The sequence below is a fragment of the Oncorhynchus nerka genome, linkage group LG11 (genome assembly GCF_034236695.1).
Source record: "Oncorhynchus nerka isolate Pitt River linkage group LG11, Oner_Uvic_2.0, whole genome shotgun sequence".
In the NCBI taxonomy this organism is placed as follows: domain Eukaryota; kingdom Metazoa; phylum Chordata; class Actinopteri; order Salmoniformes; family Salmonidae; genus Oncorhynchus; species Oncorhynchus nerka.
The window spans coordinates 3,278,804-3,293,803 of record NC_088406.1 but is presented as its reverse complement, the minus strand read 5'-3'; the positions used below and the strand labels follow the sequence as shown (position 1 = coordinate 3,293,803).

The window sequence follows — 15,000 nt, the reverse complement described above, 5'->3', positions numbered from 1 at the left end:
CGGGTGTGACCAGCGGGCGTGTCACCCACGCTGCAGCGAGCACGGCGCCTGCAAGGAAGGGAAGTGTGAATGCAGCCCGGGGTGGAACGGAGAGCACTGCACTATGGGTAGGACAGAGAGACACAGTGGGAGGGTCTGGATGTGTGTGTGTGTGTGGGGGGGGGGGGTTGTGTCTCTATGTGTGTGTCGTGTGGTTGTTTGATGTTGGGGAGTAAAAGGGGGAAGCTTCATTGGATTTGTGCAACTCTGCGTATCATGACCAGGTTTACTCAATGATCTAACTCGTCTCCATGCATTTTAAATGTGGGAATGTGTTAATGTGTCTTTTCATTTTAAATGTGTTAACGTGTCTTTCCATGCCTGATTTCAATTACAAACATTTGCTTTGTTGCAAACGCTTGAAAGATACTATTTTGGGCCGTGGGGTGAATATCGGGTTAAGAATGTTTTTGACATGATATTTCACTGGGAACATTTTCGATAACAATAGTAACGTTTTAAAAGATGTAGGGACGGAGAGAGAGAGTCGGAGGGGGAGGTAGGGAGGGGGAGGGAGAGAGTCGGAGGGGGAGGTAGGGAGGGGGAGGGAGAGAGTCGGAGGGGGAGGTAGGGAGGGGGAGGAGAGAGAGTTGGAGGGGGAGGTAGGGAGGGGGAGGGAGAGAGTCGGAGGGGGAGGTAGGGAGGGGAGGGAGAGTCGGAGGGGGAGGTAGGGAGGGGGAGGGAGAGTTGGAGGGGAGGTAGGGAGGTGGAGGGAGAGAGTTGGAGGGGAGGTAGGGAGGGGGAGGGAGAGTTGGAGGGGGAGGGAGAGTTGGAGGGGAGGTAGGGAGGTGGAGGGAGAGAGTCGGAGGGGAGGTAGGGAGGGGGAGGGAGAGTTGGAGGGGGAGGTAGGGAGGTGGAGGGAGAGAGTCGGAGGGGAGGTAGGGAGGGGAGGGAGAGAGTCGGAGGGGGAGGTAGGGAGGGGGAGAGGGAGAGTTGGAGGGGAGGTAGGGAGGGAGGGAGAGTTGGGGGGAGGTAGGGAGGTGGAGGGAGAGAGTCGGAGGGGGAGGTAGGGAGGGGGAGGGAGAGAGTCGGAGGGGAGGTAGGGAGGGGGAGAGGGAGAGTTGGAGGGGAGGTAGGGAGGGGGAGGGAGAGTTGGAGGGGGAGGTAGGGAGGTGGAGGAGAGAGTCGGAGGGGGAGGTAGGGAGGGGAGGGAGAGAGTCGGAGGGGAGGTAGGGAGGGGGAGAGGGAGAGTTGGAGGGGAGGTAGGGAGGGAGAGGGAGAGAGAGAGTTGGAGGGGGAGAGGGAGAGGGAGAGTTGGAGGGGAGGTAGGGAGGGGAGAGAGAGTTGGAGGGTGATGTAGGGAGGGGGAGGGAGAGAGTCGGAGGGGGAGGTAGGGAGGGGGAGGGAGAGAGAGTTGGAGGGTGATGTAGGGAGGGGGAGGGAGAGAGTCGGAGGGGGAGGTAGGGAGGGGAGGGAGAGAGTCGGAGGGGAGGTAGGGAGGGGGAGGGAGGGAGAGAGTTGGAGGGGGAGGTAGGGGGGGGAGGGAGAGAGTTGGAGGGGGAGGTAGGGAGGGGAGGGAGAGAGTCGGAGGGAGGTAGGGAGGGGGAGAGGGAGAGTTGGGAGGGGGAGGTAGGGAGGGGAAGGGAGAGAGTCGGAGGGGGAGTTAGGGAGGGGAGAGGGAGAGTTGGAGGGGGAGGTAGGGAGGGGAGGGAGATTGTTGGAGGGGAGGTAGGGAGGGGGAGGGAGAGAGTCGGAGGGGGAGGTAGGGAGGGGGAGAGGGAGAGTTGGAGGGGAGGTAGGGAGGGAGAGAGAGAGTTGAAGGGTGATGTGGGGAGGGAGAGAGTCGGAGGGGGAGGTAGGGAGGAGAGGTACGAAGGGGGAGGTAGGGACGGAGAGAGTCGGAGGGGAGGTAGGGAGGGAGAGAACGAGTTGGAGGGGGAGGGAGAGAGTCGGAGGGGGAGGTAGGGAGGGGGAGGGAGAGAGTCGGAGGGGAGGTAGGGAGGGGGAGGTAGGGAAGGAGAGAACGAGTTGGAGGGGGAGGTAGGGAAGGAGAGAGTCGGAGGGGGAGGTAGGGAGGGAGAGAGTCGGAGGGGAGGTAGGGAGGGGAGAGAACGAGTTGGAGGGGGAGGTAGGGAGGGAGAGGTAGGGATGTGGAGGTAGGGAGGGGGAGGTAGGGAAGGAGAGAGTCGGAGGGGAGGTAGGGAGGGAGAGAACGAGTTGGAGGGAGAGGTAGGGAAGGAGAGAGACGGTGGGGGAGGGAGAGAGGGGGAGGTAGGGAGGGAGAGAACGAGTTGGAGGGGGAGGTAGGGAAGGAGAGAGTCGGAGGGGAGGTAGGGAGGGAGAGAACGAGTTGGAGGGGGAGGTAGGGAAGGAGAGAGACGGTGGGGGAGGGAGAGAGGGGAGGTAGGGAAGTAGAGAGTCGGAGGGTGAGGTAGGGAAGGGGAGAGGCGGTGGGGGAGGTAGGGAGGGGGAGGTAGGGAGGGAGAGGTAGGGAAGTAGAGAGTCGGAGGGTGAGGTAGGGATGTGGAGGTAGGGAGGGGGAGGTAGGGAAGGAGAGATGATGGGGGAGGTAGGGAGGGGGAGGTAGGGAAGGAGAGAGTCGGAGGGGAGGTAGGGAGTGAGAGAACGAGTTGGAGGGGGAGGTAGGGAAGGAGAGAGATTGTGGGGAGGCAGGGAAGGAGAGAGTCGGAGGGGGAGGTAGGGAGGGGAGGTAGGGAGGGAGAGAGTAGGAGGGTGAGGTAGGGAGGGGAGGTAGGGAAGAGAGAGTCGGTGGGGAGGTAGGGAGGGGGAGGTAGGGAAGTAGAGAGTCGGAGGGTGAGTAGGGAGGGGAGGTAGGGAAGGAGAGAGTCGGTGGGGGAGGTAGGGAAGGAGAGAGTCGGTGGGGGACGGAGAGGTAGGGAGGGGAGAGAGTCGGAGGGGGAGGTAGGGAGGGGGAGGTAGGGAGGGAGGGGAGGTAGGGAGGGAGAGAGTCGGAGGGGGAGGTAGGGAGGGGGAGGTAGGGAGGGAGGGAGGGGGAGGTAGGGAGGGAGGGGAGGTAGGGAGGGAGAGAGTCGGAGGGGGAGGTAGGGAGGGGGAGGTAGGGAGGGAGGGAGGGGGAGGTAGGGAGGGAGAGAGTCGGAGGGGGAGGTAGGGAGGGAGAGAGTCGAGTGGGGAGGTAGGGAGGGGGAGGTAGGGAAGGAGAGAGTCGGTGGGGGAGGTAGGGAGGGGGAGGGGGAGGTAGGTAGGGCAGTAGGAGAGGTAGGTAGGGAGAGAGATAGGGAGGGAGAGAGATAGGGAGGGAGAGGTAGGGAGGTAGGGAGGGGGAGGTAGGGAGGGAGGGGGAGGTAGGTAGGGGAGAGAGAGATAGGGAGGGAGAGGTAGGGAGGGGGGAGGTAGGGAGGGGGAGGTAGGTAGGGCGGAAGGAAGAGGGAGGGAGGGAGAGAGAGAGGGAGGGAGAGGTAGGTAGGGCAGTAGGGAGGGAGAGAGAGAGGGAGGGAGAGGTAGGGAGGGAGAGAGAGAGGGAGGGAGAGGTAGGTAGGGCAGTAGGGAGGGAGAGAGAGAGGGAGGGAGAGGTAGGGAGGGAGAGAGAGAGGGAGGGAGAGGTAGGGAGGGAGAGAGAGAGGGAGGGAGAGGTAGGTAGGGCAGTAGGGAGAGGGAGAGAGAGGGAGGGAGAGGTAGGGAGGGAGAGAGAGAGGGAGGGAAAGAGAGAGGGAGGAAGGGAAAGAGAGGGAGGGAGGGAGAGAGAGGGAGCCTAATGCTCTGTCCACAGATGAATACAATTTCTGGCAGCCAGCCTATCAGCATGCTAGGCTAGAGGGGGGAGGGTTTTAGTGTTGGCAGTCAGCCTATCAGCATGCTAGGATAGAGGGAGGAGGGTTTTAGTGTTGGCAGTCAGCCTATTAGCATGCTAGGATAGAGGAAGGGATGTTTTAGTGTTGGCAGTCAGCCTATTAGCATGCTAGGATAGAGGGAGGAGGGTTTTAGTGTTAGCAGTCAGCCTATTAGCATGCTAGGATAGAGGGAGGAGGGTTTTAGTGTTGGCAGTCAGCCTATCAGCATGCTAGGATAGAGGGAGGAGGGTTTTAGTGTTGGAAGTCAGCCTATCAGCATGCTAGGATAGAGGGAGGAGGGTTTTAGTGTTGGCAGTCAGCCTATCAGCATGCTAGGCTAGAGGGGGGAGGGTTTTAGTGTTGGCAGTCAGCCTATCAGCATGCTAGGCTAGAGGGAGTGACAGCAGGATGTGACTACAGCTCTGACTTCAGCAGACGATGTGTTTTACCCAGAGACAAGAACAGGGAAAGAATCCCCAGGATGGTTGGCATCCATCACATCAATGATTCCCTAATGGGTGGACTGGCAGCCATATCTGGTGGGATTGTATTGTTATGGTTTAATTTCATTTTACACACATGGATTTTATCTTCTGCTCTTTGAGTTACTGGTGGCTGCCAGACTGACAAATGTCCCTCGCCACACAATCACAGACTTGTTAAGTTATAGACTGACTAATGTCCCCAGACACACAATCACAGACTTGTTAAGTTATAGACTGATTAATGTCCCCAGACACACAATCACAGACTTGTTAAGTTATAGACTGATTAATGTCCCTAGACACACAATCACAGACTTGTTAAGTTATAGACTGATTAATGTCCCCAGACACACAATCACAGACTTGTTAAGTTATAGACTGACTAATGTCCCCAGCCACACAATCACAGACTTGTTAAGTTATAGACTGATTAATGTCCCTAGACACACAATCACAGACTTGTTAAGTTATAGACTGATTAATGTCCCCAGACACACAATCACAGACTTGTTAAATTATATACTGGCTAATGTCCCTAGACACACAATCACAGACTTGTTAAGTTATAGACTGGCAGTGGAATGATGTGCCGCACTCCCCACTGTGTACAGACGTCAAATCAACGTCTATTCAACGTTGGTTCAACCGCTGTGTCCCCAGTGGGTAGTTTAGGACAGATTGATTGTTTGTCATGATTTAATTAAATGATAACTGGACCTTTTGATTGGAGAAAACCACAAAACTGATTAGATGAAAATGGATAATGTTTAACTGCATATTCTTACAACACTATTTTTTTTTACCTGAGGTTTAACCAGCAGTTGGTTTGTTTTCGTTTCTCATGTCATGTGAGGTTTCTGGGGTTTCGTATCCTTTCTACGAACAGTCCCCAGAATCAGAGAACTATATTTATATATATATATATATATATACATATAAATATATATAGCTTGTTTTTCATCCTGACTGCCTGTCTCATCTTTTCTGTCTTTGTTACCTCAGATCCACATGTTTCTCTCTCTTCTCCTCTCTCCCTCTCTCTGTTTCACTCTCTCTCTCTCCCTCTCTCTGTTTCACTCTCTCTCTCTACCGCTCTCTGTTTCACTCTCTCTATTCCTCTCTCTCTCCCTCCCTCTCTCTCCCTCTCTCTCCCTCTCTCTTCCCCTCTCTCCCTCTCTCTCCCTCCCTCTATTTCTCTATTTCTCTCTCTCTCTCTCTCTCTCTCTCTCTCTCTCTCTCTCTCTCTCTATGTCTCTCTCTCTCTCTCTCCCTCTCTATTTCTCTCTCCCTCTCTCTTCCTCTCTCTTGCTCTCTCTCTTCCTCTCTCTCTTCCACTCTTCCTCTCTTCCTCTCTCTCCCTCTCTCTGTCCCCATCTTTTTCTTCTCTTGTGTTTTATTTTCCCTAAAGAAGGCCCCTGGCTACCACCCTACAGCAGTAGTTAATAAGGCCCCTGGCTACCACCCTACAGCAGTAGTAAAGAAGGCCCCTGACTTCCACCCTACAGCAGTAGTAAAGAAGGCCCCTGGCTACCACCCTACAGCAGTAGTAAAGAAGGCCCCTGGCTACCACCCTACAGCAGTAGTAAAGAAGGCCCCTGGCTACCACCCTACAGCAGTAGTAAAGAAGGCCCCTGGCTACCACCCTACAGCAGTAGTAAAGAAGGCCCCTGGCTACCACCCTACAGCAGTAGTAAAGAAGGCCCCTGACTACCACCCTCCAGCAGTAGTAAAGAAGGCCCCTGGCTACCACCCTACAGCAGTAGTAAAGAAGGCCCCTGGCTACCACCCTACAGCAGTAGTAAAGAAGGCCCCTGGCTACCACCCTACAGCAGTAGTAAAGAAGGCCCCTGGCTACCACCCTACAGCAGTAGTAAAGAAGGCCCCTGACTACCACCCTACAGCAGTAGTAAAGAAGGCCCCTGACTACCACCCTACAGCAGTAGTAAAGAAGGCCCCTGGCTACCACCCTACAGCAGTAGTAAAGAAGGCCCCTGACTACCACCCTCCAGCAGTAGTAAAGAAGGTCCCTGACTACCACCCTACAGCAGTAGTAAAGAAGGCCCCTGACTACCACCCTCCAGCAGTAGTACAGAAGGCCCCTGACTACCACCCTCCAGCAGTAGTACAGACAGACGGACGGGGTGTCACAAGTTGTTCTTTGTTATCATCACACAGTCTCATTGTAGAATTCACCCAGAACCACCCAGGCTCATAACAGGAAGAGAATTAACACTTCCCCCCCCCCATTCTCCTTTCTAAGTATCCCACAATTAGATGTATTTTGCGAACTCTCACACAAAGATGTTGAGTCAAAAAGGGACAAAAGTAAAAGAGTATTAATTGTTGGTGAAAAAGCACCAGCCTTCTCTCGTCTATCTGAATGGGGAGTAGGAGGATGGTTTTTCTCTAGACAGGCTAACTCTAGACATGCTAACTCTAGACAGGCTAACTCTAGACAGGCTAACTCTAGACATGCTAACTCTAGGCAGGCTAACTCTAGACATGCTAACTCTAGACATGCTAACTCTAGACAGGCTAACTCTAGACAGGCTAACTCTAGACATGCTAACTCTAGACAGGCTAGCTCTAGACAGGCTAACTTTAGACAGGCTAACTCTAGGCAGGCTAGTTCTAGACAGGCTAACTCTAGACAGGCTAACTCTAGACAGGCTAACTCTAGGCAGGCTAGCTCTAGACAGGCTAACTCTAGACAGGCTAACTCTAGACAGGCTAGCTCTTCCTCCACTAAGGCTATATTGAGAACCATCCACACTTCCTCCACTACGGCTATACTGAGACCCATCCACACTTCCTCCACTAAGGCTATATTGAGATCCATCCACACTTCCTCCACTAAGCTATACTGAGAACCATCCACACTTCCTCCACTAAGCTATACTGAGACCCATCCACACTTCCTCCACTAAGGCTATATTGAGACCCATCCACACTTCCTCCACTAAGGCTATATTGAGACCCATCCACACTTCCTCCACTAAGCTATACTGAGACCCATCCACACTTCCTCCACTAAGGCTATATTGAGAACCATCCACACTTCCTCCACTAAGGCTATATTGAGACCCATTCACACTTCCTCCACTAAGGCTATATTGAGACCCATCCACACTTCCTCCACTAAGGCTATATTGAGAACCATCCACACTTCCTCCACTAAGGCTATATTGAGACCCACCCACACTTCCTCCACTAAGGCTATATTGAGAACCATCCACACTTCCTTCACTAAGGCTATATTGAGACCCACCCACACGTCCTCCACTAAGGCTATATTGAGAAACATCCACACTTCCTCCACTAAGGCTATATTGAGAACCATCCACACTTCCTCCACTAAGGCTATATTGAGACCCATCCACACTTCCTCCACTAAGGCTATATTGAGAACCATCCACACTTCCTCCACTAAGGCTATATTGAGACCCATCCACACTTCCTCCACTAAGCTATACTGAGAACCATCCACACTTCCTCCACTAAGGCTATATTGAGACCCACCCACACTTCCTCCACTAAGGCTATACTGAGACCCACCCACACTTCCTCCACTAAGGCTATATTGAGACCCACCCACACTTCCTCCACTAAGCTATACTGAGAACCATCCACACTTCCTCCACTAAGCTATACTGAGACCCATCCACACTTCCTTCACTAAGGCTATATTGAGACCCACCCACACTTCCTCCACTAAGGCTATATTGAGAACCATCCACACTTCCTTCACTAAGGCTATATTGAGACCCACCCACACGTCCTCCACTAAGGCTATATTGAGAAACATCCACACTTCCTCCACTAAGGCTATATTGAGACCCACCCACACTTCCTCCACTAAGGCTATATTGAGAACCATCCACACTTCCTCCACTAAGGCTATACTGAGACCCATCCACACTTCCTCCACTAAGGCTATACTGAGACCCACCCACACTTCCTCCACTAAGGCTATATTGAGACCCACCCACACTTCCTCCACTAAGGCTATATTGAGACCCACCCACACTTCCTCCACTAAGGCTATATTGAGAACCATCCACACTTCCTCCACTAAGGCTATATTGAGACCCATCCACACTTCCTCCACTAAGGCTATATTGAGAACCATCCACACTTCCTCCACTAAGGCTATATTGAGATCCATCCACACTTCCTCCACTAAGCTATACTGAGAACCATCCACACTTCCTCCACTAAGCTATACTGAGACCCATCCACACTTCCTCCACTAAGGCTATATTGAGACCCATCCACACTTCCTCCACTAAGGCTATATTGAGACCCATCCACACTTCCTCCACTAAGCTATACTGAGACCCATCCACACTTCCTCCACTAAGGCTATATTGAGAACCATCCACACTTCCTCCACTAAGGCTATATTGAGACCCATTCACACTTCCTCCACTAAGGCTATATTGAGACCCATCCACACTTCCTCCACTAAGGCTATATTGAGAACCATCCACACTTCCTCCACTAAGGCTATATTGAGACCCACCCACACTTCCTCCACTAAGGCTATATTGAGAACCATCCACACTTCCTTCACTAAGGCTATATTGAGACCCACCCACACGTCCTCCACTAAGGCTATATTGAGAAACATCCACACTTCCTCCACTAAGGCTATATTGAGAACCATCCACACTTCCTCCACTAAGGCTATATTGAGACCCATCCACACTTCCTCCACTAAGGCTATATTGAGAACCATCCACACTTCCTCCACTAAGGCTATATTGAGACCCATCCACACTTCCTCCACTAAGCTATACTGAGAACCATCCACACTTCCTCCACTAAGGCTATATTGAGACCCACCCACACTTCCTCCACTAAGGCTATACTGAGACCCACCCACACTTCCTCCACTAAGGCTATATTGAGACCCACCCACACTTCCTCCACTAAGCTATACTGAGAACCATCCACACTTCCTCCACTAAGCTATACTGAGACCCATCCACACTTCCTTCACTAAGGCTATATTGAGACCCACCCACACTTCCTCCACTAAGGCTATATTGAGACCCACCCACACTTCCTCCACTAAGGCTATATTGAGAACCATCCACACTTCCTCCACTAAGGCTATACTGAGACCCATCCACACTTCCTCCACTAAGGCTATACTGAGACCCACCCACACTTCCTCCACTAAGGCTATATTGAGACCCACCCACACTTCCTCCACTAAGGCTATATTGAGACCCACCCACACTTCCTCCACTAAGGCTATATTGAGACCCACCCACACTTCCTCCACTAAGGCTATATTGAGACCCACCCACACTTCCTCCACTAAGGCTATATTGAGACCCACCCACACTTCCTCCACTAAGGCTATATTGAGACCCACCCACACTTCCTCCACTAAGGCTATATTGAGACCCACCCACACTTCCTCCACTAAGGCTATATTGAGACCCACCCACACTTCCTCCACTAAGGCTATATTGAGAACCATCCACACTTCCTCCACTAAGGCTATATTGAGACCCACCCACACTTCCTCCACTAAGGCATGACATGGTACCCTCCACACTGGTTGAATCAATGTTGTTTCCACGTCATTTCAACTAAATACGTTGAACCATTTTTGAATATACGTTGAACTGACGTCTGTGCTCAGTGAGTGTTCACTATATAGTGCACTACTTTTATAGGGCTTTGGTCTAAAGTAGTGCACTATTTTGGAAATGGGGGTGCCATTTGGGACACAGAGAGATACATACAAAGCTCTCCCCTCATCAATTTACTCACAATTTTTTGCTAATTTATTAAAAATAATATCACATTTGCATAAGTATTCAGACCCTTTGTTCAGTACTTTGTTGAAGTACTTTGGCAGCGATTACAGCCTTGAGTCTTCTTGGGTATGATGCTACAAGCTTGACACACCTACATTTGGGGAATTTCTCCCATTCTTCTCTGCACATCCTCTCAAGCTCCGTCAGGTTGGATGGGGAGCGTCGCTGCACAGTTATTTTCAGATCTCTCCAGAGATGTTAGATCGGGTTCAAGTCCGGGGCTCTGGGTGAGCCACTCAAGGACATTCAGAGACTTGTCCCGAAGCCACTCCTGCATTGTCTTGGCTGTGTGCTTAGGGTCGTTGTCCTGTTAGAAGGTAAACCTTCGCCCCAGTCTGAGGTCCTGTGCGCTCTGGAGCAGGTTTTCATCAAGGATCTCTCTGTGCTTTGCTCTGTTCATCTTTCCCTCGATCCTGACTAGTCTCCCAGTCCCTGCCACTGAAAAACATCCCCACAGCATGATGCTGCCACCACCATGCTTCACCGTAGGGATGGTTGCCAGGTTTCCTCCAGACATGACGCTTGACATTCAGGCCAAAGAGTTCAATCTTGGTTGTACATCTGGTATCTTGGTATGTACATATAAATATATGGATGAGCGATGGCTGAACATAGTCAAGATGCAGTAGATGGTACAGAGTACAGTATATACATGTGAGTAGTGTAGGATATGTAAACATTATTAAAGTGACTAGTGATACCTATATTAAATCCATGTATTAAAGCGGCCAGTGATTTGAGTCTGTATGTAGGCAGCAGCCACTCAATGTTAGTGACGGCTGTTTAACAGTTTGATGGCCTTGAGATAGAAGCTGTTTTTCAGTCTCTCGGTCCCAGCTTTGATGCACCTGTACTGACCTCGCCTTCTGGATGATAGCGGAGTGAACAGGCATTGGCTCGGGTGGTTGTTGTCCTTGATGATCTCTTTATGCCTTCCTGTAACATCGGGTGGTGTAGGTGTCCTGGAGGGCAGGTAGTTTGCCCCCGGTGATGCGTTGTGCAGACCTCACTACCCTCTGGAGAGCCTTGCGGTTGTCGGTGGAGCAGTTGCCGTACCAGGCGGTGATACAGCCCGACAGGATGCTCTCGATTGTGCATCTGTAAAAGTTTGTGAGGGATTTAGGTGACAAGCCAAATTTATTCAGCCTCCTGAGGTTGAAGAGGCGCTGTTGCGTCGTCTTCACCATGCTGTCTGTGTGGGTGGACCATTTCAGTTTGTCTGTGATGTGTACGCCGAGGAACTTAACACATTCCACCTTCTCCACAACTGTCCCGTCGATGTGTATAGGGGGGTGCTCCCTCTGCTGTTTCCTGAAGTCCACGATCAACTCCTTTGTTTTGTTGACATTGAGTGTGAGGTTGTTTTCCTGACACCACACTCCGAGGGCCCTCACCTCCTCCCTGTAGGCCGTCTCGTCGTTGTTGGTAATCAAGCCCACTACTGTAGTGTCGCCTGCAAACATGATGATTGAGTTGGAGGTGTGCATGGCCACGCAGTCATGGGTGAACAGGGAGAACAGGAGGGGGCTGAGCACGCACCCTTGTGGGGCCCCAGTGTTGAGGATCAGCGAAGTGGAGATGTTGTTTCCTACCTTCACCACCTGGGCCCCTCCTCCCTCCTTCAGGTTACAGAGAACCCTCCCTCACCCTCTCCATCTCCTCCCTCCTTCAGGTTACAGAGAACCCTCCCTCACCCTCTCCATCTCCTCCCTCCTTCAGGTTACAGAGAACCCTCCCTCACCCTCTCCATCTCCTCCCTCCTTCAGGTTACAGAGAACCCTCCCTCCCCTCTGCTCCCCTCCTCCCTCCTTCAGGTTACAGAGAACCCTCCCTCACCCTCTCCATCTCCTCCCTCCTTCAGGTTACAGAGAACCCTCCTCACCCTCTCCATCTCCTCCCTCCTTCAGGTTACAGAGAACCCTCCCTCACCCTCTCCATCTCCTCCCTCCTTCAGGTTACAGAGAACCCTCCCTCCCCCTCTGCTCCCCTCCTCCCTCCTTCAGGTTACAGAGAACCCTCCCTCACCCTCTCCATCTCCTCCCTCCTTCAGGTTACAGAGAACCCTCCCTCACCCTCTCCATCTCCTCCCTCCTTCAGGTTACAGAGAACCCTCCCTCACCCTCTCCATCTCCTCCCTCCTTCAGGTTACAGAGAGCCCTCGCTCACCCTCTCCATCTCCTCCCTCCTTCAGGTTACAGAGAACCCTCCCTCACCCTCTCCATCTCCTCCCTCCTTCAGGTTACAGAGAACCCTCCCTCACCCTCTCCATCTCCTCCCTCCTTCAGGTTACAGAGAACCCTCCCTCACCCTCTCCATCTCCTCCCTCCCCATTGGTGGTCCTGTATTATCCTTCAGGTTACAGAGAATCCTCCCTCCCCATTGGTGGTCCTGTATTATCCTTCAGGTTACAGAGAATCCTCCCTCCCCATTGGTCCGTCGAGGTATCTGCTTGTGGAGGGATATACATGGCTATGACTATAATCTAAGAGAATTCTCTTGGGAGATTAATACGGTCGGCATTTGATTGTAAGGAATTCCAGGTCAGGTGAACATAAGTACTTGAGTTATGATTACACCATGAGTTGTTAATCATGAAACATTCACCCCCCGCCCTTCTTCTTCCCAGAGAGATGTTTATTCGTGTTGGCACAATGCGTGAAGAAACCGGGTGGCTGTACCGACTCTGACAACACATCCCGAGTGAGCCATGTTTCCGGGAAACAGAGAATGTTACAATCTCTGATGTCTCTCTGGAAGGCAACTCGTGCCCTAATTTTGTCCACCTTGCTGTCTAGAGACTGGACATTGGAGAGTAATATGCTCGAAAGCAGTGGGTGGTGTGCTCGCCTTCTAATTCTGATCAGCATGCCACTCCGTCTGCCTCTCCTGTAGTGACAACGTTGTTTTGGGCCTCTGGGATTAGATTCAATATCCAGGGTGGAGGCCCTTCTCCCGACTGCTCAGTTTGGCCGGGCGGCCAGCTCTAGGAAGAGTCTTGGTGGTTCCCAACTTCTTCCATTTAAGAATGATGGAGGCCGATGTGTTCTTGGGGACCTTCAATACTGCAGAAATGTTTCGGTACCCTTCCCCAGATCTGTGCCTCGACACAATCCTTTCTCGGAGCTCTACGGACGATTCCTTCAACCTCATGGCTTTGGTTTTTGCTCTGACATACACTGTCAACTGTGGGACCTTATATAGACAGGTGTGTTGCTTTCCAAATCATGTCCAATCAATTGATTTGACCACAGGTGAACATCAAGGACGATCAAGGGAAACAGGATGCACCTGAGATGAATTTCCAGTCTCGTAGCAAAGGGTCTGAATACTGATGTCACAATGTTGTTTTTTATTTGATTTTAATTAGAAATGTGCCTTATTATGGGCTATTGTGTGTAGATTGATGAGGATTATAAAATAAAATCCATTTTAGAATCAGGCTGTAACGTAACAAAATGTGGACTCCAAAAGTCAAAAGGGTCTGAAGAGTTTCTGGATGTAAATACACTGTATATTTTGCTGATGTCTTCAGTTGGTCATTGGGATCCGATTGAAATTTTATTTTCACATCTCTTTGTCTCGTTCTTCTTATTCTCCCTCCCTCCCTCCCTCCCTCTCTCTCTCTCTCTCTCTCCCTCTCTCTCTCTCTCTCTCTCTCTCTCTCTCTCTCTCGCTCTCTCTCTACCTCTCCATTCATCTGCCTCTCTCTACCTCTCCATTCATCTGCCTCTCTCTCTCCCCCTCTCTCTCTCCCCCTCTCTCTCTCCCTCCCTCCCTCCCTCCCTCCCTCCCTCCCTCCCTCCCTCCCTCTCTCTCTCTCTCTCTCTCTCTCTCTCTCTCTCTTTCTCTCTCTCTCTCTCTCTCTCTCTATCTATCTATACCTCTCCCTCCCTCTCTCGCTCTCTCTCTACCTCTCCATTCATCTGCCTCTCTCTCTCTACCTCTCCATTCATCTGCCTCTCTCTCTCCCCCTCTCTCTCTCTCTCCCTCCCTCCCTCCATCCCTCCCTCTCTCTCTCTCTCTCTCCCCCTCTCTCTCTCTCTCTCTCTCCCTCTCTCTCTCTCTCTCTCTCTCTCTCTCTCTCTATCTATCTATACCTCTCCCTCCCTCTCCCTCTCTCTCTCTACCTCTCCATTCCTCTGCCTGCGTCTTGCCTTGGCTTGTGTGTGTGATGCTGCTTGTAATGTATGTGGTGTGTTTGTGTCACCATACTGCCGTGTTTCTTTCTGTTCTCCTTGTTTTGTAGTGAAACAACACCTAGTCTTACTGTGTTTGTCATGTAAGCTGCTGCTGTTCAACTTCTCCCTTATATGTGTGTCTCTTATCTCCCCAAGCTCACTATCTGGAGAAGGTAGTGAAAGGTACGGCACACCTCCTTCCTTCCTCTCATCACAACTACACTACCCATCATTCACCAGGCGACAGTCATATCCAGTGGCCATACTACTTCCTCCTTCCCCACGTCCATATATGGTGTTGCCTGCTCCTCAAACCGCCTCAAATCATCAGTCACATGATGTGTCTGTATATGTAGTGCATTATTTTGACAAGAGCCCTAACTGTCCTGGTCAGCAGTAGTGCACTACATAGGGATCAAGGGACCATTCAGGGACCATTCAGGGTTCACCTGAACTCTCATCTTCACCATTATTGTCACACCTGACTAACAGTCTCCACTTAGAATGTTCTCTCTGTCTCACCTGGTCACCTGACTAACAGTCTCCACTTAGAATGTTCTCTCTGTCTCACCTGGTCACCTGACTAACAGTCTCCACTTAGAATGTTATATCTGTCAAACCTGGTCACCTGACTAACAGTCTCCACTTAGAATGTTATATCTGTCACACCTGGTCACCTGACTAACAGTCTCCACTTAGAATGTTATATCTGTCA

General features: G+C 51.6%; 1 protein-coding gene across 1 annotated transcript in view; it reads left to right on the top strand.

Moving 5' to 3' along the window:
- tenm4 (teneurin transmembrane protein 4) overlaps positions 1-15,000 on the top strand; it is a 377,083-nt gene that overhangs the window by 93,751 nt on the left and 268,332 nt on the right. The window contains exon 6 of the mRNA XM_065024153.1: positions 1-107. This exon is cut by the window's left edge and continues 79 nt beyond it. Coding sequence (XP_064880225.1) covers positions 1-107 — 107 coding nt within the window. The remainder of the gene's footprint in view (positions 108-15,000) is intronic.